Genomic DNA, 23,726 nt, shown 5'->3' with positions numbered 1-23,726 from the left:
GGTTAAAAAAGAGAACATGGATGGAACTAGAGACTCTCCTACTGAGTGAAGTCAGAAAGAGAAAGACAAATACCATATCACTTGTATCTGAATCTAATATATGGCACAAATGGACGTTTCCACAGAAAAGAAAATCATAGACTTGGAGAACAGACTTGTGGCTGCCAAGGGGGAGGCGGAGGGAGTGGGAGGGATTGGGAGCTTGGGGTTAAGGGATGCAAACTATTGCTCTTGGAATGGATTTACAATGAGATCCTGCTGTGTAGCACTGAGAACTATGTCTAGATACTTACATCGCAACACAACAATGGGAGGAAAAAGTATGTATACACGTATGTGTACCTGGGTCCCCATGCTGTACAGCGGAAAACTAACTAACTAAATAAATAAAAGAGAGCAACAAAAAAGAGACAAACTGCTGACATTTTCAAAGACAGAAAAAACACCAAGTTTTTAGACTAACTGGAAATTTACATATGTGGAAAGATTGGTAATAAAGTCATGATTTCTAGCCTTAATAGAACACAAAACACTGTGTAATACAAAAGTGGATAGAAAATCATTTATTTATTTGTTTTTTTGTCTTTTGTCTTTTCGGGGCCGCACCCGTGGCACATGGAGGGTCCCAGGCCAGGGGTCTTATAAGAGCTGCAGCTGCCAGCCTATGCCACAGCCACAGCAACGCAGGATCCGAGCTGCGTCTGTGACCCACACCACAGCTCACGGCAATGCCCAGATCCTCAACCCACTGAGCAAGGCCAGGGATTGAACCCATAACCTCATGGTCCCTAGTCGGATTTGTTTCTGCTGAGCCATGATGGGAACTCCCAGAAAATCATTTATAATCATTTGAAGTCCATGCAGTTTACAGCATTATAATTCTTCATGTCACTCCTTAGTTTTAAATGGTTGTGGTATATTTAATAGTCTGTATTTTAAGAAGGGTGGAGTGGTAACAGAGAAAGGTGGCAACACCGAGTGAGGATCTGGGACCTGGGATCAAGTCTGAGGGCCTTCAGGATGCTGTGCAGATGATACACCCCGTCCCTCTCTACCACCCATGGCCTAGGGCGCCAAATCCTTAATGACAACTATATGACAGCAAAAAAAAAAATCCAGCGATGAGAACAGGAGGAGATAAAACTTACAAGTTGACTGGCTTGACTGGTGCCAAGAAAGATCTTGTTTGAAATCTGTCCCAGAGTCCACCAACCATCTAAAATCACAGCGACAATGACTGCCAAGTATTTAACAAAGTTACTTTAATTACTTCTAGTGTACAAGTTTCAAGTTGCTGTAATTATTTCTAGTACATGAATTACAAATTACTGTGATTATTTCTGGTGCGGGAATTCCAAGTTGCTGTAATTATTTCTAGCACACAACCTTCCGAGTTGCTGTAATTACTTCTCGTGTATAAGCTTCAATCCTCTTCTCAGTCCGCTCCCCATCACAAGCAAGACCCCCAGCCGCCCAACGGAAGACACCCCCCAAGCATCCTTATCAACCCAGGGGGTTGCTCCTGAGCCAGTCCTGGTGTCTGTTCTGCTCTCAGACCCTCGGTTTGTTTTCTCATCGCTCCTCCACTCCCTTGTGCAAGGTCTGGCTTGGGCTTTCACCCCAAGACCAGGCTGTCCTGGCTCCACCTCAGCCCGTCCTCCGCAGCCCCAGGCTAGTCCCCCCAGGCCAGCCCCTGAGTTTGAACTTCATCTTGCTGGGAAGGACTGTGGATACAGATATAATACAACACTAAAGAATATGTAATGAAAGACCACCTTTCATAGGGAATAAGGATATTTTAAAGTAGTAGTCATCCTTAAAAATTAGTTATAGGAATCCAGACATGGGTTTTTTTTGCCCTTTAATTGGGTTTAATTTCTATGCACAAATTTAATTTCTATTTAATTTCTATGCACAAATCCTACACTGAGATTTTTATATGAAAGCTATATTTTTGCTCCTTTATGATTATTTTTCTCTGTAAAAGCTGACATTTTTCAGGACAATGTGGGTTTCTTCACCTGTAGTTCGTGAACCTCTTAGAGGCCATGTTTACAACTGTATTTCAATATAATTGCTTTCCCTGCTAGTCCTGTGAATTTTATATATTGAAAACTTCATTATGAAAGGTGGTCCCAGGGCTTGTCAGACTCTCCCCAAAGGATGAGACAATCAAGGGAAAGAGCAGGTGCTGTGCAGGCACAGAGCAGCAGCATCTACTGCCGTATGAGGAGGTCTAAGATAAAGCCTGAAGGATACTTGAGATTCTGCCTGGAAAACCCAGAGTGGTAAAGGCAGTGGGACACTCTTTGCAAAAAATGTGGCCGGAGGAAGAGCCTGGCGGTATGAGGATTTGAGAGAAGCTGAGCGTAGAAAGTGATGTGGCAGGTGCGGTGTGGGGGGTGCTGTGTGGCTGGCAGCGTGGAAGCAAGAGGGAAAGACGGCGAGAGACGAGGAGGGGGCTGTGGGGAAGAGTGGAGACTTGGGTACATGTCGCATCAAGGACTGCGGGTCTCAGAGAGTGATGGATTTTGATCATGGAGGGACACGGGGAGACCCCCCCTTTAGGGAAAGTCCCCTGGATGTGGTGTGAATATAAGCATATGCACAGGATGGGTTCTTCATGTTCAGAAGGGACAGCCATGGTCATCACCACTGACCACTGTGCATGCTCTGCTTTATTAGACCACAAAAGCTCTCTGAGCCAAGGATTTTCCCATTCTGCCTCAAAAAGTGCAGTTAGGTCCTGGATTCAATTTCAAGGACTGTTCTCAGCAGAGGTTCTCTGATGGATTCCTCATCCTTTCTCTGTCTTCATTATTGACTCCTTCTTTTGCTATCTTAAAATAAACACAGTGTCGGCAAATGACTTGAGAAAGAAGTCACCTTAAATGAAATTAAAAAAATTTCAATATAGATATTAACGCATTTGAGTCACTGAAGATATTTACAATTACAGCGCTTTCACGTCCATAATGTGTGTATTTACTGTGTTCTTCCCATAATTCTTAACAATACAATAAGTATTACCGTGACTTAAAGTTTGGAGGTCAGTTCAGTAATAAACGCATTACTGCAAAAAAATTCAACTTTATCAGGCAGAAGGGACTGTGAAATGTAATTAATGTCCCTAATTTGCTGACCTGAGTGATTGCTGGCAACCGTTCATATCTTTTCAGGGTAAAACACTGTGAGATGGGGTCAGCAGCTCTTTCCACGGTTGTTTCTTCCGGATCAACTTTTGGTGGCAGCATCTTGTCCCAAGGAACTGCTTCATAAGCCCTATGAAATGATGGATGACATTTTGTGAAAAATACACATTTGGCGCAGTTCTTAATTGGTATAGTTCGTAACAGTGTCATATTCTATGGTGGCAGAATTCCGCAAGGCCCCCTAAGACCCCTGGCCCTGGTGCACACACCACGTATAAATGCCCTCCCTCAGGTGTGGGCAGAGCAAACAGATCCGGTACCAGAGCACTCTCAGGATAGTTTATATGGCAACTTGATCTGGCAAAAGAGATTGTGCACAAGTAATTAAGGTCCCTAATCGGTTGAATCTGAGTTACTCAGAAGGCGATTATCCTAAGTGGATGATCATCTAGTCTAAAGAGATGATTCCTAAAAAGAGGCAAAAAGGCAGCCGACACTCTTCAGCTCTCCTTAAACACGTCCTGTGATCCCACAGCTGCACTGAGCTGAGTTCTGCCCACAGGGCGCTGATGCTGGGGAAGGGGGACTCAGCATGGCTGGCATCTCGATTCCAGCCTGAGAAACTCTGGGCACTGAACTCAGCAGGGACAGGCCTGCACTTCCGTTTTATGCACATGTGAGGCAATAAACAGGCGTGATTTAAAGCTGCCATATTTATGGTAAAATCCGCTACACCGCAATGTATGCACTTATCTTACACTGCCCCCCCCCCGAAAAATTATGTGAACTCTGTGGCAGATTATTTGACTAAGCAGGACCCTATGAGGCCTTCCCAATACAGACCCCCACCCATGTTCTCTGCCCTGCTTTTTGTCTGTAAAATAAAACTTTGTTTCATTTTTTGTCTTTTTTCTTTTTTTCTCAGGGCTGCATCTGCAGCATATGGAGGTTCCCAGGCTAGGGGTAAAACCGGAGCTGTAGCTGCTGCCCTACGCCACAGCCACACAACTGGGGATCCCAGCCGAATCTGCGACCTACACCGCAGCTCACAGAAATGCCGGATCCTTAACCCGCTGAGTGAGGCCAGGGATCAAACCTGCGTCCTCATGGATACGTTCCGCTGAGCTGCCACGGGAACTCCAAGAAACTTTAGAGTAAATTTAATCAGAAAAGTAAGAAAATGCAGAGAGAAAGGAAGACAGTCAAACAAGACAAAAACCAACACTTTAGCCATTAAACAACAGCAAGGCTCTTCAGGTCTTCTCCAAGGACTACAGATAACACTCTGAGCCATGGGTTTTGAGCTGTTTTGCAGCGACTGAAACCCCTAGCAGGTGGAAGCAGCTCTGCTGCCCACCAGCACGCAGAGCCCAGACCGACTGGAAGCAGGAGGTTTATGATGCTGACTCTCAATTACCTCATCAGCAGCCAATCAGAAGAATGTCCGTGAGCCGGTCACGCCCTGCCCCTTGGACACGGTGCGTCTCCTCAGTACCTGCTCCAGGGCAGGGCACAGTTTTGAGGGCACCAGTCTGCTGCGGCCCCTTTGCCTGGCAAAGCAATAAAGCTCTTCTTTTCTACTTCACCCAAAACTCTGTCTCTGTGATTCAATTCAGTGCCCATGCACAGAGGCGGAGTTTCAGCAACAGGAAGACCACTCATTTACCAAGAAATAAACTACGGCGTAGAAAGTTGAGTTTGTTTGCTTAAGGTCAGTCGGTCACTGATGGTGGAAGTTAGAACTCAGGTCTTGGGAGTTCCCATCGTGGCGCAACGGAAACAAATCCCACGAGGAACCATGAGGTTGTGGGTTCGGTCCCTGGCCTCGCTCGGCGGGTCAAGGATCCAGCGTTGCCTTGAGCTGTGGTGTAGGTCGCAGATGCGGCTCCGATCCTGCGTTGTGGTGGCTGTGGTGCAGGCAGGCAGCTGTAGCTCTGATTAGACCCCTAACCAGGGAACCTCCATACGCTGCAGGTGCGGCCCTAGAAAGACCAAAAGACAAAATAATTAAATAAAATGGAAGTGCCTTTAAAGAAACAAGAATTCAGGTCTTGAAAATCTGCCTCTGAAGCATCAGCAACACTCCCGCTGTTCCTCACCAGAGCCGCCAAATGGTGAACATCAGGAGTTCATGCCGGCCAAGGACTCCAGCCACCTCGGTAAATACAATCATTCTATTTGTAAGGATTTGGATCTTAAGGTGTCCTCCTTTGCCTAGAGTTTTGAAAGTCATTCTTTTTGACAGATGTATGTGACAGATGCAGTGAAACAGACTCTAATTTGATTCTGAACGAATCAGTGCCTGTGCTCTCACAGGTCAGAGGACGGAAGGTCTGTGTTCCTGCCGCCTGGGGGCCAGGACCCTGCTCCTGTCCCGGCCAAACGCGGGGTCAGAGCTGACCTTCCAATCAAGCCACATCCTTCCAAATAGCTCCACTGTTAGCCAAAGTCTGTTTGCAAACAGAGAAGTACCAGCAACCCTTATTGCCTCAAAGTTATTTACTGATGTACTGATAAAGTTAAAAGGCACAGTCACAGGTCCCGTTATTTTCACTGTCGTGAACACAGTTTGAATTCCCTCACTCTGAGGTTACTCCATCCTCAAGAAAAGCAAGATCTAATAATATATTTTCAATTTTAGTAAAGACTTTAACGGTGCACTTTTCTGAATAATATCTGAGGAATATTGCCTTAGGAAAATCAAAGCTTGACAGACACATCCCTGTCTGAGCCTCTCATATTTCATGAATATTTTATGGATTTTTTTCCATAGCAGTTACAAAGATTCTTCCTTAAGAAAACTTACAAAATTAAAAAAATAGACTACTAAGTCATATAATTTGATATGTTGTTTTGTAAAAAACTGCTCTATTGTGAATAAAATCATGAATTCAACCAAAACATTAATTGTTTCTAAGATGACCACTGGAATGTTTTTTTCCTGATAAAAACCCAGATAAGAATACAATAGGGAATGAACAACAAAAAAATGTGACAGGAATTTCAAGGTCTTTTAGTAATAATTCTTCATGTTTAAGATGAGATGAGAAAATTGAAAGTCAAAATTACTGAAGGATGCCAAAGTAAAATTTAAGGAAGAAACATCATCTTACCCCAAAAATATATTTGAGGACAAAAGAATCCTGTCATCAAAATATATGAAGAAGATATTATAATGAAAATTACAGCCTAATATACCTGTGAACAGACAAAAAAATCCTTAGCAAAATATATCCGGAATGCAAGCAGCTGATGTCTTAGTGCTGTTTGCAATCTTTCTCAAATTGTTCTAAGATTCTGAACTCCAACTCCCTATCACATATTTCTTACGTCCTTATAAGCCTCAGGGATAATATTTATTCACAGATGCATTTTATAAAACTGGATTTGGTGACCTAAGGCTCAAGTGTGAAGTGTGTCTGCCACGTTCCTTCAGCACGAGAGGACGGGGCTCCTGGGCAGAAGGGGAGGGCTTTGCCACACGCGCACCCTGTTACCTGCAAGTCTCACTGCGGCCACTTCCTGTCCACCTGCCTCTCCACTCGCCACCACTTCCAAAACCACTGCTCAGTGCCAACCTCCATTCTAGGCCTCGTCTCACCCGCTCCATTCACAGATGTAAACAGTCCATCCTCCTACCCCCACCTGGGCACCAGATCTCTTCATTTTTCTCCTCCCCTATTGGCTGCTTCCTGTGGGTCTCCCTTGCAGCCACCCACCTCCCATCCCTCCAGCACCACCCCCTGTACTGCCTCCGCTTTCAGGCCCTCTGCCCCTCTCGCTGCTCTTCTCCTTTGGCTCATGCAGAGCTGCGGCTTGACGCACCTGCCGGTAAGCCACAGCACCCCTCTTCCTCCTGCAGCCCGGCCCCTCCCAAGCTGCAGATCCACAGGCCCCGCTGCCTACTTGACACATCCACATGGGTGTCCAGTGAGCCGCTTCGTAGAGGTGCCCAGGCTAGGGTCGAATGGGAGCTGTAGCCGCCAGCTTACACCACAGCCACAGCAACGCGGGATCCGAGCCACATCTGCGACCTACACCACAGCTCACAGCAACGCCGGATCCTGAACCCACTGAGCATGGCCAGGGATCGAACCCTCAACCTCATGGTTCCTAATTGGATTCATTAACCACTGAGCCAAGATGGGAACTCCGAAAGGGGGCCTTTTATTCTCCGGTAAATCTCACAGTCTGGGACATGGACACATAACAGACACTCTGTATGGTTTTCAGAGTGTAAAAAGCTTCTCTGCCCCCCTATGGTGCTGTATCCTCCTCTCCTCCTCCTCTGATCATTTCCTTTCTGTTTTGGTTTTACTTTTCTGTTAAATATAGGTCTTCCTCCTTTAGCTGTTTGTTTTCTCAATCAAGGTAAAGAGACGTCCTGATGTGTGTGCTGTGTTCTGATGTGTGTGCTGTGCTCTGAAGTGTGTGCTGTGCTCTTTGAATTCCTCACAGGATTCAGGATATTCTGAGCATGAAGGGGACGTATTATTAAAGATAAAAGAAATATATATAGTAAAATTAAGTTCTATTGGGAAAAATGCTTACTTTTGCGTGGAGGACTTGTAAAATGAGTCTTTTGCGCTGTATTTCTTGTTCGGTTGCACGAGTGTATCTCCATCATCCTAGAAGGGGTAAATAAGAAGTTTAAAAGAGCAGATATAAATGAGAACTGTAACGTTTTCTATTTGCCATGCTTTATTTTTTCCCTTTCAGCTTTTTTTCTTCTTTCAAAGCACCTCTTGGATGAAACAGATTTAAATGGTTTCCTATTTCCCTCTATTGCCTTGGAAATTTACATTCTGTGTATACAGTCTCTTAATGATTAAATTTAAATTTAATAATTAGATATTATTTACTCTTATCTTTTTAATCTTCCCCTTTCTTATTTTTGGCTTGTTTTTAGTTTCTTAAGATTGAAATTTATGTAATTAATTTTAGACCTTTCTTGTTTCCTAATAAACACACAAAAGACGACTTTTTCCTTCCTAGTAGAGGTTTAACTTCTTTATACCAAATTTGTTGTTTTATTTTCATCATTCAGTTTAAAGTATTTTCTGATTTCTCCTGTGATTTTCTCTTTGATTCATGGGTTATTTAGATTTGTAGTGTTTAATTTAAAAATATTTGATGTTTTCCTAGACATATTACAGCTATTATTTATTTTTAATTTAACTCTGTGGTGGTTAGAGGACATATATAGTAAATTATAGTCATTGATGTTGAATGCAAAACCAATTGTGCAATCCTGGAATATCCCCACTTACTCATGATTCATTATCTTTTTTTTCTTTGTCTTTTCAGGGCCACACCCGAAGCACATGGAAGTTCCCAGGCCTAGGGGCTGAATTTTAGCTGTAGCTGCTGGCCTGGACCACGGCCACAGCAAAGCCAGATCCTTAACCCACTGAGTGAGGCCAGGGATCAAACCTGCATCCTCATGGATACTAGTCAGATTCATTTCTGCTGCACCACGATGGGAACTCCCATTATCTTTTTTATATATTGTCAAATTCAAGTTAGTAAACTGTTGCTAAAGACTTTTTTGGTCTATTTATGGATATGTTAGATTGTAATTTTTGTTGTAAATTTTTTTCGTATTCTGGTGACAGGATTCTTTTGTCCTCAAAAGAAGATACTCTGGCATCAGCCATACAAATATCTTCTTAGATCAGTCTCCCAAGACATTAGAAATAAAAACAGTGGGACTTAACCAAACTGACAAGCTTTTGCACAGCAAAGGAAACAAACAAACAAACAAAAAAGACAACCTACAGAATGGGAGAAAATAGTTGCAAATGATGAAACCGATAGGGCTGAATCTTCAAAATATACAAACAGCTCATACAATTCAACAGCAAAAAAGCAAACAACCCAAATGAAAAATGGGCAGAAGACCTAAATAGACATTTCTCCAAAGAAGACAGACCGATGGCCAACAGGCATATGGAAAAATGCTCAACATCACTAATTATTAGAGAAGTCCAAATCAAAACTGCAGTGAGGTACCACCTCACACTGGTTAGAATGGCCATCATTAGTTAAGTCCACAGATAACAAATGCTGGAAAGGGTGTGGAGAAAGGGAACCCTCCTGCACTGTTGGTGGGAATGTAAATTGGTACAATCACCATGGAAAACAGTATGGAAGTACCTTAGACAACTATACACAGAACCACCATATGACCCAGCAACCCCACTCCTGGGCCTATACCTGGACAAAATTTTCATTCCGAAATATACGTGCACCCCTACGTTCACTGCAACACTATTCACAGTAGCCAAGATATGGAAACGACCTAAATGTCCATCGACAGATAAATGGATTAAGAAGATGTGGTATATATACACAATGGAATACTACTCAGCCATAAAAGAACAAAATAATGCCATTTGAGCCAACATGGATGGAACTAGAGACTCTCATACCAAGTGAAGTAAGCCAGAAAGAAAGACAAATACCACATGATATCCTTACATGTGGGATCTAAAATATGGCCCAAATGAATGTATCTATAGAGTAGAAACAAACTCACTGACATAGAGAAGAGACTTGTGGTTGCCAAGGGACGGGGGAGGGAGCGGGATGGACTGGGATGAACAGATGGAAACTATTTCATGTGGAGTGGATAAGAAATGAGGTCCGGCTGCATAGCACAGGGAACTATGTCTAGTCACTTGTGATGGAACATGACGGAGAATAATACGACAAAAAGAATTATATATATATATATATATATATATATTTATTTATTTATTTATTTATCACTGGGTTACTTTGCTGTACAGCAGAAATTGACAGAACACTGTAAACTGACTATACTATTCTTTTAAAAAAAAGAATAATAGTTTTGTGTAATTCTTTCAAATTCGATACTATTTTTATGTTTCTTTGATTGGGCGAGCTAGGAACGCCAGGGTGTGGATGAGGTAAAGGAAGACGTTATTGCTTCACGCAGGTTACAAAGGTTACAAGTATTTCGTTGTTCAATATTAACTCTGATTTACCTTTTATCTGATGTGAATTGAAGATAACTTTCAATTCTTTCCATCAATTTTTTTTTTTGCCACTGTCATGATGAGTACATGACTTTTCTGCTTTGACACAATTATGTTCGCTGATTTCCTAAAGTTAAGCAAATCTTACATTTCTGGAATAGACTCAAATGTATCACAATGTATTAAGCACGTGCTATATTGCTAGAGCCTAAACACGTGCATTTATCCTCGGTCTCTACCTGATACCTATCATTACTAATTTCTAGTTTAATTCAGTTTTGATCAGAGCATACTCTCGGTATAATTTCTATTATTTTAATTTATTTATGTCCCAGAAGATAATTTACCCTGGCGAACCCTCTGTGTGAATTGAAAAGAATTCCTATTCTACTATCGTTTTATGCATTAGACCAAGTAGGTCAGGTTAGTCAGTAATGTTATTATACCTTCTTTTTTATTTTTACAGTTTTATTGAAGTACGATTGATTTACAATGTTGTGATGATTTCTGCTATACAACCAAGTGATACAATGTTGTGATAATTTCTGCTGCACAACCAAGTGATACAGATGTATCTGTGCATATATATATACACACACACATTCTTTTTCAGATTCTTTTTGCACATAGATGAGCACAGAATGTTGGGTAGAGCTCCCCGTGCTATGCAGCAGGTCCCTGTTGGCCAGTAATTCCATAGACCACAATGTACATATATGGCAATTCCCAAATCTTCATCTTCACTTTTTTCTTGTCTGTCTTTCTCTCAATTACCAAGAATGGAGTACTTAAATCTCTGAGAATAACTGTGGCTCCGACGTCAGTTCCATCAGTTTTTGCTTCGCGTGTGAGTTGGCATTAGGTGCAGGTACATTTTATAGAACGACCTCCTTTACCCTCATGACCTATCTCTGTTAAACCTTCTTGTTCTGATATCTCCTTTGTTTGGTATCATTACTGCTACTTCTGTTTTCTTAAACTACTTTTTGTGGAGTATACATTGTCCCATCTTAAATTTTATCTATTTCTAGGTAACATGGTTTTCTTGCAGTCAGAATATGATTGGGTACCGATATTTTATCCAAGGTAACAATTTCTGACTTTTAATTATATATAGTTAGATTCAATATAACAATTAACACAGTTTGGCTTAAATCTAGCTTTATTTACTGTTTGCTTCATCTGCTCTTTATTCTTTTTGAATTACTTTCTTTTGGATTAGTTGAGGCATTTTTTTCCTTTTTACAACTTGATTTTATTTCTGTCTATTGGCTTATTGAATTTTTTCTCTCTTCCTCCTTCCCTCCCTCCCCTCCCTCCCCGCCCTTCCTTCCTTCTTTCCTTTCTTCCTTCCTCCCTCCCTCCCTTCTTTCTTTCCTTCTATCATTGTCACTCTAGGATTTACAATATGCATCTTTAATTCTAGAGTTTACAGTAGAATATTACACCAGTTCATAAACAGTGTAAAAATTACAACAGCATAGCCTCATTTTCCTCCTGACACTCCCTCTGCTGCTGCTATACAGTTTACTTCTACTTATGCTATAACCCTTAAATACCTGTTATTACTGTTTCTTTAGAAGTCAGTGATATTTTAAATAACTTAAAAATAAAACGGTATTTCATTTTTACCCACATATTTACCCCTTCTCACCTCCCTTTCATCGTGGAGATTCAAATTTCCATACCCTTTATTTTCTTCTAACAAACTTCTGTTACATCTGCTAGCAATGCATTGTCTCAGCTTTGTTTTTCTGAAAATGTCCCTGTGTATTTTGCCTTTGTTTTTGAAATTTGTTACTACTGGTTAAAGTATTCTTAGTTTTTTTTTTTTTTTTTAATGTAAAATGTGTCTCCATTTCCTTCTGGCACAGATTCTGATAAGAAGCCTGCTGCCATTCTTACAGGCGCCTCTACACGTAATGTTCTCTTTTTCTCTCTATGTTGAGGTTTTCCTCTTTATTACTGTTTTTCAGCAATGTGATTACTGTGCATAGTTTTATTTAGTATTCAGCTTGGCATGTGCTGAATTTCTCAGGACTGGAGATTTATAATTGTCATCACTTGGGAATAGTTTTGGCCATTATTTCCCCAAATATTTTTTCCCATCTTCCTTTTGTCCTGGGACTCCAACTACACGTGTGTTAGATGGCTTGATATTGTCCCACAGCTGATGGAGGCTTTATTAATTTCCTTCCTGTATTTCCTTTTGAACAGTTTCTACTTCTGCGTCTTTAATTTCACTTATCTTTTATCCTGTAGTGTCTAATCTGCTTCTAAAGTACCTGTGTACCTTTCATTTTAGACACTGTACCTTTCTCTAGAAGTCCTTTTGAGTCTTGTTTCTGGCATCCATCTTCCACTTCGCCATGGGGATGGTCCCCTCTGGCATCCACATTTATGGACCACATCTGTAACAGCTGCCGGAACACGTTCCTGTCTGCTTGTTCCTTCATGTCTGTGTCTGGTATTATTGACATACTTTTTCTCCTGGCTGTGAGGAATATTTTTCTTCTTCTTTGCATAAAAATGTTTTTTTATTGAGTGTCTGTTTTAGATTTTCATTTGTTGGTTGCTGGGACAGGTTTTATACTTTAAGTTGGTTTCTGTAACCAGCACAATGTTGAGTCATTGAAATCGGTCGCGTGCTTCTAAGGGTTGCTTATGACCTCTGCTCATCAGAGTCCAGCGGAGCCGGTAGGAGAGGGCTAAGTAAGCTCGGCTACAAAGGTGACAGCCTTCCAGAGAGTCTGTCTAATACACTACATCCTGCAAAGTTTCTTCTTTCTCCTTTGTGGGGACGTGAGCTTCCCCTGCCCATGTGAGCTCTGCAAGAGCTGGTCTTTCCTCAGCTTTGGCGGTTTCCTCCGAGGGATGCACAGATCAGCCCTCTAAGGCCTGCGCACTCCCCCCCCAGGTCTCCAGAGGCAGCTCTCTGTAGCTCCCTCCTCTCTGCAATCCTATTCTGCAGATTCTGCGACACTTATCCCCCCGCCACCCCCCACATCCAGAACTTCAACCTCTGGCTCCTCAAGTCTGTAAGAGCTTAAAGCCTTGTATGGATTCCCTTCCCTGGACTGTGATTGAGAAACTGTCTCCAGGCAGTAAGCTGGTCTCATGGTAGAAGTCATGTTATTTTCCTGCTCTTAGAGATCTCAGCGCTTCAGTAAGTTGAGCAGGTGTTATCTCCACGACTGCATTCATTTCTTTTGCTATATTTTCTCTCATACTTTTTTTTGGGGGGGGGTTACTTTGCTGTCCATTTTCTACCTTTTTGAGAAGGGATTTTCATTCATCAAGAAGGCTGCTACTGGCATTTAACGGGGAGAAGCAAGGAATGCTGATAACAATCCTTCATTGCACAAATGCCCCCACAGCAAAGAACTATTCAGCCCAAAACGTCAACTGTACCAAGGCTGAGAACTCCTGGTTTAATGTAGTCTTTTCATTCTTTTTCCATTAATTGCTTAATTCTTGTTCAGGGACCCCAATTATACATATATTGTTTTTTCTTTGCCTATCTTCCTTTTCAACCATTTTCACTTAGTTATTTTTAACTAATTCTTCATCATCTTTTTATTTCCTTGTGTGTTTTCCTGCTTTCTTCTATGTCCCTCAGTAAATTTTTATTTTAACTTCCTTTTCCTTGGTCATGATATAATTAGGTATTAATTTATGAATGAATTTTATTTCATTCATTTCACCTACAATTTTATTTGTAGTTAATTTCTAAATTTCTGTATGAAGACAGTTTTTCATATTCTCAAATGCTTGTTCGAAAATAAATAATTTACTTCGGAGTACTATAATTTTCAGTATTATAGTTGATTTGGGGAGGGATTTTCTTCACTAAAGTATTCTGATTCTTGGTTTTTGGTTTTATTAGAGTTTCTTGGTTTTTGGTTTTATTAGAGTTTCTGTGAAGGGATAGTCAGTTTTCCTGAACTCCTTTTGTGAATTTGGGGTGGTTTACAATCTTTGTAGTTCATTGGTGCCCTTGCTGTCAGTGTAGCAAAGTACAGTTTCTTTAATAAAGATTTGTTTTTCTTACCTTAATTCACTGTTACCGGAGGAGATGTATAATCTCCAACTAATTAATTCTTTTTGACTTTCGGGATTATAAATTTTCTTCTTTTTTCCCGCTACTAGCCTCTAAAAGGTCACTCTGCTTATTTTGATTTTCTCGTACATAATCAATTCCTTTCCGAGACGGCCATTCCAAATCACCTGTCCTTCCAATTCCTTTGCAAACTTAGATTGTGTATTTAAGTCTTAATTTAGTCTACTTATTAGTGTTTTTTTTTGTTGTTTTTTACCAATTTTAAGCTGACTTCTGCCTACCATGTAATTTCTCCAAGAGTGTCTTCATTTACCAAAGAAGGGTTTTTGTTGAGAGCTTGAGACATGACTTTTTAGGATTTTGTGTCTTTTCTTTTTAACTTGCAGTAATTTGAAGTTCAGAATTTCTATCCTCTGATTATGTTGATGATAAAGTTTTTGTATACCATCCTTTATCTTGTTCTGCACTGTTCTTGATCCCTGGACTGGGAGCTACATAAGCCACAGGGTGGCCAAAAATGAAAAAAATATATATGTATTTTTTATTTCCTTAATTTCTTATTTTATCTTTATTATATTTTCCCTTCAACTTAAAAAAAATGTGTTTTTTTTCTTACTTTTTGAAGTGGAGGCCTGCTTAGTTCTTAAATTTTCAGTATTGTTTTTCTGTTAAAATATGCGAAGATTATATATTTTCCTCCAGGTCACATTCTTACACATGTTGCTACAATACTTTTAATTGAAATATAATTGAGGTACAATATTATATGTTACAGGTGAACACTATAGTGATTTATAATTTTAAAAGTCATATTCCATTTATTGTTATAAAATATTGGCTACATTCTGTGTGTTGTATATTATTTTATTACTGTTCAAGATATTTCCTAGCTTCCTTTATGATGTCTTTGGCCCATAACTCATTCATAATATATTCATTATCTTTCCAAATATATGATTTTCTAGAGTGATTTGCTCTGTCATAATTGTTTTGTATCTAAAATATAGACTGCATAATTTAAAGCATTTAAAAAAAATTTAGACTTGTTTATGGCATAGCACATGGTAATTTTTATAAATGATCCTTGCAGAAAGATTTATTTATGTATGTCTACTAGGTCAGCTATTTTTTTTAAAGGATTTTTTTTTTCCATTGTAGCTGGTTTATCGTGTTCTGTTACCTTCCTACTGTACAGCAAGGTAGACCCAGTCACACATACACAGACGTTCTTTTTTCTCACGTTATCCGGCTCCATCATAAGTGACTAGATATAGTTCCCTGTGCTACACAGCAGGGGCTCTTTGCTAATCCATTCCAAAGGCAATAGTCTGCATCTATTAACGCCAAGCTCCAAATCCATCCCACTTCCTCCCCCTCCCCCTTGGCAACCACAAGTCTGTTCCCCATGTCCATGATTTTCTTTTCCGTGGAAAGGTTCATTTGCGCCATATATTAGATGCCAGACATAAATGATATCATAGGGTATCTGTCTTTCTCTTTCTGACACACTTCCCTAGTATGAGAGTCTTTAGTTCCATCCATGTTGCTGCAAATGACATTATTTGATCTTTTAATGGCTGAGTAGTATTCCATTGTGTACTTATACCACATCTTCTTAATCCATTCATCTGCCAATAGAAATTCAGGTTGTTTCCACGTCTTGGCTACTGTGCATAGTGCTGAAATGAACATACAGGTGCATGTGTCTTTTTTAAGGAAAGTTTTGTCCAGATATATGCCCAAGAGTGGGACTGCTGGGTCATACGGTAGTTCTATATTTAGTTTTTTGAGGTACCTCCATACTGTTTTCCATAGTAGGTGTACCAGCTTACATTCCCACCAGCAGTGCAGGAGGGTTCCCTTTTCTCCATACCCCCTCCAGCGTTGGTTATTTGTGGACTTATTATTAATGGCCATTCTGACTGGTGTGAAGTGGTACCTCATGTGGTGGAAAGGTTCCTGTGGTTTTGATTCGCATTCCTCTAATAATCAGTGATGTTGAGCATTTTTTCATGTGCTTTTTGGCCATCTGTATAACTTCTTTGGAGAAATGTCTACTCAGGTCTTTTGCTCATTTTTCAATTGAGTTGTGACTTTTTTGCTGTTGAGTTGTCTAAACCATTTGTATATTTTAGAGATTAAGCCCTTGTCAGTTGGTTCATTTGAAACTATTTTCTCCCATTCTGTAAGTTGTCTTTTTGTTTTATGGTTTCCTTTGCTGTGGAAAAGCTTGTCAGTTTGATTAGGTCCCATTGGTTTATTTTTGCTTTTATTTCCGTTGCTTTGGGAGACTGACCTGAGAAAACATTTGAAGGTTGATGTCAGAGAATGTTTTGCCTATGTTCTCTTCCAGGAGTTTGATGGTGTCTTGTCTCATATTTAAGTCTTTAAGCCATTTTAAGTTTATTTTTGTGCATGGTGTGAGGGTGTGTTCTAGTTTCATTGATTTGCATGCAGCTGTCCAGGTTTCCCAGCGATACTTGCTGAAAACACTGTCTTTTTCCCATTTTATATTCTTGCCTCCCTTGTCAAAGATTAATTGACTGTAGGTGTCAGGGTTTATTTCTGGTTCTCTATTCTGTTCCATTGGTCTGTATGTCTGTTTTGGTATCAGTACTGCTCTGTCTTGATGACTGTGGCTTTCTAACATTGCCTGAAGTCTGGGAGAGTTATGCTTCCTGCTTGGTTTTTGTTCCTCAGAATTGTTTTGGCAATTCTAGGTCTTCTGCGGTTCCATATAAATTTTTGGATTGTTTGTTCTAGTTCTGTGAAAAATGTCATGGGTAATTTGATAGGGATTGCAATGAATCTGTAGATTGCTTTGGGTAGTATGGCCATTTTTACAATATTAATTTTTCCAATGCAGGAGCATGGAATATCTTTCCATTTCTTTGAATCCTCTTTAATTTCCTCGATTAGTGTTTTATAGTTCTCAGCATATAAGTCTTTCACCTCCTTGGTCAGGTTTATTCCCAGGTATTTGATTTTTCTGGGTGCAATTTTAAAAGGTATTATATTTTTGTATTCCTTTTCATTTTTGTTGGTGCTGGGCCGACACTGACAGCTGCTGCTATTTCTGCTATGTCTGCATTACTTGTGTGTAACCATAACTACTCCTTAATGTACAGAAGAAAATGTGAGGGGATGCCTCAGGAAACCCCAGAACCAAAGCAGCGGATATAATAATTGTGTCTTCATATTGTTTCCATCCTATTCTGCTACATATCTGGGATTCCAAGTAAACATATGTTCTTCTTTTCCACTCTATCTTCTATGTTTCCTACTCTCACTTCTCTACTTTCCATTTTTTTTTTTTAAATTTGTGTGTCGTCTAGAGTGGTTTCCTCTCTATTATCTATAGTTTTCCAACTCTAACTGTGTCTACTCTGCTAATCCATCCATCTACCATGTTCTTGGTTTATTTTCTTTTTCAGTTCTGTTACTATATTTTCCCCAATTTTCTAATTTCACATTTTATAATTTATAACTTATTGACAAAAATTATGAGCTCATCTTTTTTTTCCTTTTTGAATACTCTATGCATATGTCTACTGTCTAGAAACAATTTGTTTCTCTTTTTGTTTTCTCTCATTTCTGTTCATTCTCATTCACAGTGTCCTTTCTCTTTATGTGTTTGGTTACTGGTGATGGTGTGTTAAACACGATATCTTAAAAGTTTTTGACAAAAATAATTTGAGACTTAGCAATTAATATATTATCTTCCTCCAAAGAAGTTTTGTTTGTCTCCTTCTGGATCCTGGGAAGGACAGTAATCTGGGATCACTGGAGCACCAGTTCAAGACTGGAAGTTCTCCCATTTATTGTGAAGCCAGCTGCAGTCTGTTCAAGGCGTTTGTATTATCAATTGACCCTTACTTCTTGGGAGAAGGCCTTCAGAAATTTAGCCCAAAGTAGTGGGTGGTTTTCAAAGACCAATTCCAATTTTGGATATTTTATTTCTGTGAGACTAGGAAGTGTTCAGTCAAAGTTTATTTCCCCTTCCTCTGAGGCCAAAGTGACCTAAGTGCTGGCTTAAATTTTAGAGTTCCTGACCTCATTGGCCCAGCAATTCATCTCCACCTTGTTAGATTTTTTTTCTTTTTATGGTCGCACCTGTGGCATATGTAAGTTCCCAGACTAGGGGCAGAACTGGAGCTGCACCTGAGACCTGCACATAATCACAGTAACATGAGATCCAAGCCACATCTGCGATGTACACTGCAGCTTGCCAGCGGTATCGGATCTTTAGCCCACTGAGCGAGGCCAGGGATCAATCCGCATTCTCACAAAGACAACCTTGGGTTCTTAACCCACTGAGCCACAGTAGGAACTCTTCTTAATAGCTTTGTGATGCTAAAAAAAATATTAATGCAGTTGTTTTTCCATTGGCAGTGTTGTCCCCTGTAACTTAGTTACCTTCTACTACTGGTAGTAAAATATTAAGATTTACTTTGTCATAAAAGCCTAAGCTTTTTAAAAATATAAATAAGTATGCTTATATGCTTTTGCATGACAAGCACCAACTTCAGAGTTCTAACTCTATTAAAATAGATAGCTAAGGAAAGCATGTAGCCTTTCCCTAAATTTACAGCCTTAGATGGAAAAAAAAGACATAAATGCCTTCCATTTCTTATAATGGTCCCTTTCATGTGCTCTCACAGGACACTGCTGAGGAGCAATGGATTCTTAGAAGAATGTGGAGATGGAGTAAGTGAACCCAATAAATTCAAATTTTCTTTTCCCTTGTAACTGAATTCTGTATTTTATGCAAAATTTAGAAGAGCTCAAAACAGGCCAAATCTCCCGCATTCCAATGCCATGATTTTCTTACCGAGAAAAATACATAAACAAGGAAAGCCGTGAGGCCCTGGCCTGGGCAAACGGCATCTTGAGTAAAGGAGGCCCTGGTGACATTTGTTTTGAATGACCTTTCTGTTCCACAGCCCTAGTACAATCGACGATTTGTGGGAGGTATGCTCCCTTCCTCTTTGTGGTAAGATTACAAAAGCCATTGGCAAAGGGAGAGGTGGGAAAAGAGAGAAAAGAAGAAATCAGTCCGAGTCTCTTAACTACAGATAAATTATCAGGCAGATCAGCTTTAGGAAGTACATATAAGTTACAGAAATGGAAATTGATTCCTTGAAAGTATCCATATCTCTACTGCTAATAGGCATGGGGTTTCTTTTTGGGGTGATAAACATTTTCTAAAATTAGATTTTGGTAATGGGTATACAATTCTGTGAATACCCTGAAAAAACAAAAACAAACACTGATTTGTTTCAACTCAAAATTTACTTCAAACGGGTAAATCTGATGGTGTGTAAAATGTACCTAAATAGAGCTGTTTTCTTTTTTAACCTTGCCGAATCTAGGTATCCCTTGAAGAGTCTTCAGGTAATCCAAATGCCAAGGGTTCAGAGCCTACAAAATCCACATGGGATAATGATTCAGAAAGATATCCAGGGTTAAAGTTTGATCTTATATTTACTACCCTTGTGGTCAAAAGCCAGTTACTTAACATCACTGGACCTCAGCTTTCTCACACAATAGGGGCTAACAACACTATCGTGTCCAGAAGCAAAGGCTGAAACACAGTTTTTCATCATTTAATACATGGCGGGGGTGCTTGGGGTGAAGAGTAGGATGGGACAAGGAAAAGAAGCTAATGAGAATGTGGTGTCAGCTGAAGACTTGCTTTATTCTGTTTCTTCAAGGATGTCCACCATTGGCCAAAGTCTGAGGGGTCAGTGTGGGAGGGTGCAGTGTCCAGCTGGTGGCTTCCAGGCATTTAGTGGCCATTAGTCACTGCTACAGGGGAGGGTGCACTTGCCAGTAGAGGGGGTCTGGGTTGGGCACTAATCATCTAGAACTCACCCTGTTCCATGAGGTTTTTGTTTGGATGATACAAGATAATGCGTAATATACAATGACTGTGAACTTTGCACAGTGCCTGGCACATAAGAAGTACTTTATACACAGTAACTATTCTTGACGGGGCACAAAATATCAAATCCACAGACAACGAAATAAACTGATGACAAATATTATAGAACACTACCAAGCAAGAAAGTCTTACTGTACTTGTTGCTTCCTCGTCAAATGTATACGGGTGATGTGTTGAATATTCTTCATGGTGAGTTCGTAAAGGAGTAACTTTCACTGGGCTTGTCCAACCTAAACGCAAAAATGTATGTGCTTTGGGTACAAACAAAATACATACATACCAAATGCCACAGAAACTTCTTTTACCACCAGAAACATTGCCCATTAGAAAACTAAACTGTGGGGTGTTACTTTTCAGTGGGGTATCTAACAGCTTTTCTCAGTAGTGCAAACAGAACAGCTCTGGATTTACGTGTTAGAGTAATTACAGTAGTGTAGAATTGTTATTTGTTATTGTTGGAAGAGATCTCTTGGGTACCATGAATCTGTCTATGGTGTAGACATGATGGGGATAGTGGAGACACAAAGGTGTTAATTACTAGGTAAATAATTCACCCGATGATACAGGAGACTAGCAAACATAAAAGCTGCCTTAGCACAAATGTGGGCAGATGAATATGTAAAGATGGAAGACAGGTTTTCTGGTTTTGCGGTGCTGGTGAACAACTGGAGAGACATATGTGGAAGCAGATCTTCGATACAACGTGGGGACTATAATAACAGTTGAGCTCTGAGTGCGGTGGGAGTGCAGGCGGGACATGTAATCCAGCCAGACTGTAGGGAGCCAGCGACATCCTCCTGGATGTAAGGCCTGCTCTCATCTTGACAACTGAGTAGGGCTCAGATAACAAAGGGAGGTGGAAGAAGAGTCATTCCAGGCAAGGGAACAGTATGGGCAATGGTCGGCCCACCCTGTGAGAGCAACGCCAATGTTGATAAGAAATTACTGATGGCGGGTATGGCTCTACCATGAGAGGGTGGCCAGGGAGGATGAACAATGAGGCAGGAACAACCTAACCCAGAGAGACTGCCCTTGGAAAGCTTTAATCATAGAGATTGGTAACGTCTGCAAACTACTCTGGTTTGCACAGGGGACTAATGTGGGTGAAGACAAAGCTTGTACATAGAGAGCTGCTTCCTACCCCATGGGGGCTTCCGACTTGGTCCTCTACTTTTAGATTTGGCTCACGAGTTACTCCAACTCAAAGAAGTAACCACAGTGCTGCAGTTTGGGAGACGTTTAAACGCAAGTAAAGTGAATTGCCTGAGGGTCTAAGATACACAGGAGCACAGGGTCACATGAGCTCCCCTCCCCCCGCCCTCCGCCCCAGCTGGCGGAGCTGCCTAACAGACTACGCACATCTTGGCTTAACAGTGGACATCTTTCTGGCTCAGGCACCAGTGTGACTTCATGAATTGTTTGACCCCCTTAATGATCACTGTCAAGAGCTGTGAAAACCACAATTGATGTATTTAAAGAAACTGACAAATTTCTGGCATGTGGTTTACATTTATTACTGATGAGTAGCTGTAACATTATTAGTATCTATAGTAGTAATATAGTAACATCATTTTCATAATGTTGAAGACGAGTCAGTCCACAGTTGACTCAGACACTCAGGACAGACTCTGCAAAGGGAAGTGGCACGTGAGGGGTGGAAAACGGTGGACCTCGGTGGACCGTGAAGGGAGTTAGAGACAGGAGAGTGTGAGAAGGCCTTGACACCGCCTTACTGACTGAAATGGAGCAGGGCATGTGAAAAGACTAGGAGCAGTCTGTGCCCCTGGCTGCCAGAGAGCAAGGAGGCAGTGCCTCAGATGTGAGGAACTGAATTCCGCACAATCTGAATGAACTTAAAAGCAGATTTTTTTCCCCAGACCCTCCAGAGATGAACAAAGAGGATATGAACAAACAGCATTGTTGGATCTTGAATAGAAAACCCAGTTAAGCCTGTCCAGGCTTCTGACTCACAAATTTGTAAGAAATGGGTTTTGTTTAAATCTGCTAGGTTGGTGGGAGTTTGTTACAGAGGCTGAGATGAGAGGCCAAAGCAGAGTGAGAGAGGTGGCTGTGAATTCCATGATCATTTTGATTCTAAGAAACATAATTATGTCTATGACTTAGTTGGCCAAAGAAAACCCTCCAGAAGACTCTCATGCCAATAGCAGCAATATGGCACTTTGTGCTACCCACTGATTTGAAGCCATGCTAGCAGCTGCTTAGGAAAAAAAAATTAGAAAAACAAGAAAACTAAAGTCTTGATTTTAAGCTAGAGTAGAAGAAAGTGTCAGGGCAATGAATTACAACCAATATCTCAGGTATATGTCATCTAAGTATGATGATGTCTTTTTTTTCTTTTTTTTTTTTTTCTTTTAAACTTGTTTCCATATCTACTGGTGCAAAATACACAACCCCAAACTAGTATTTTAAAACAACTGCTCATCATCTCCCGGTATTATGAAGTGCCCTATGTCCTATGGCAAAGCTCGGATAGCTAGAAAGGTCCATAATGACCCCTCACTCATGTGGTGCAAGCTGGTGTTGACTTATGTGGGAGCTTAGCTGGACTTAATGACCTAATGCCTTGTTATTTATTTTTTTCCTATGGGCCTAGGTTGGGTCTCTCAGAAAACAGGGACTGAAACTCCAGGGGAATAATCTCAAAAGTACTAACCCCAAAGTGCCAGTAATTTCTGTGCCTCCAGTGGCATCATATTTGCCAACAGCTTACCTGCCAGAGCCACTCCTGTGTTCAAGCCCACAGTCAAAGTGAGAAGGAAACGGACCTCAGTTCACCACAGGAGAAGGAGCAGGCATATGAAGGAAGGGGTGAACTGCCAAAAGCCATTTTAGGGAATAGCTATTACACACCTCTCTTTCATAACCCATACTCTCACCTTAGCAGTTTCATGCCACCAAACAAACATCAAGTCTTTGGTCAAGGAAAGCATGGTAGCATTTCCTCATTTATTAGAGATTTAACATGTTTAAAACTGTGATCATATTTTTACCATGAATGGGTTTTATGTGTAATTCATCAAATTGTGTTAATTTGGAGAGGTCTACTATAAACACTATTTTCCCATAGACCCTATTATTTTTATTATAAAGAATTTCTAAAATATGGTGCTTTTAAAGAACTAAAAACTAAACAAAAGATTCAAGGACTGTAGTTCCCGTTGTGGCTTGGTGGTTAATGAATCCAACTAGGAACCATGAGGTTGCGGGTTTGATCCCTGGTCTTGCTCAGTGGGTTAAGGATCCAGTGTTGCCGTGAGCTGTGGTGTAGGTTGCAGACGCAGCTCGGATCCTGTGTTACTGTGGCTTTGGCATAGGCTGGTGGCTACAGCTCCAATTAGACCCCTAGCCTGGGAACCTCCATATGCTGTGGGCGTGGCCTTAGAAAAGACAAAAAAAAAAAAAAGATTCAAGGACTATTTGATGTATTTTTTATAAATTTATGTGTTATCTCTCCTCTAATGGTTATAGATAGAGTCTTTTTTTAATATCTAAAACACCCTTTGTTAGAAGTCTCTCCTCAGTTTTTTTTTCTCAATCTATAAAAAGGG

The 23,726-nt window shown here is 40.5% G+C and overlaps 1 protein-coding gene across 7 annotated transcripts in view; it reads right to left on the bottom strand.

Annotated features, from left to right (window-relative positions):
- SPMIP7 (sperm microtubule inner protein 7) overlaps window positions 1-23,726 on the bottom strand; it is a 49,055-nt gene that overhangs the window by 18,271 nt on the left and 7,058 nt on the right. For 2 of the 7 annotated variants that reach the window (XM_084978546.1, XM_084978548.1), the window contains 4 exons: window positions 20,290-20,387; window positions 7,704-7,780; window positions 3,144-3,282; window positions 1,149-1,216 (listed from right to left, as the gene is read on the bottom strand). In XM_084978546.1, coding sequence (XP_084834672.1) covers window positions 1,149-1,216; window positions 3,144-3,282; window positions 7,704-7,780; window positions 20,290-20,387 — 382 coding nt within the window. Of the gene's footprint in view, window positions 1-1,148; window positions 1,217-3,143; window positions 3,283-7,703; window positions 7,781-19,544; window positions 19,635-20,289; window positions 20,388-23,726 lie in introns of all 7 variants that reach the window. The other 5 variants (XR_014816882.1, XM_084978549.1, XR_014816881.1 and 2 more) reach the window with 5 other exon arrangements.

This window comes from Sus scrofa, chromosome 9 (assembly GCF_054392235.1).
Source record: "Sus scrofa isolate SSC_HxYL_T2T_F1_AM1 chromosome 9, Sscrofa_HxYL_maternal_Yorkshire_Landrace_v2.0, whole genome shotgun sequence".
In the NCBI taxonomy this organism is placed as follows: Eukaryota; Metazoa; Chordata; class Mammalia; order Artiodactyla; family Suidae; genus Sus; species Sus scrofa.
The sequence above is the reverse complement of the archived record's forward strand: the minus strand, read 5'-3'. Positions and strand labels throughout refer to the sequence as shown.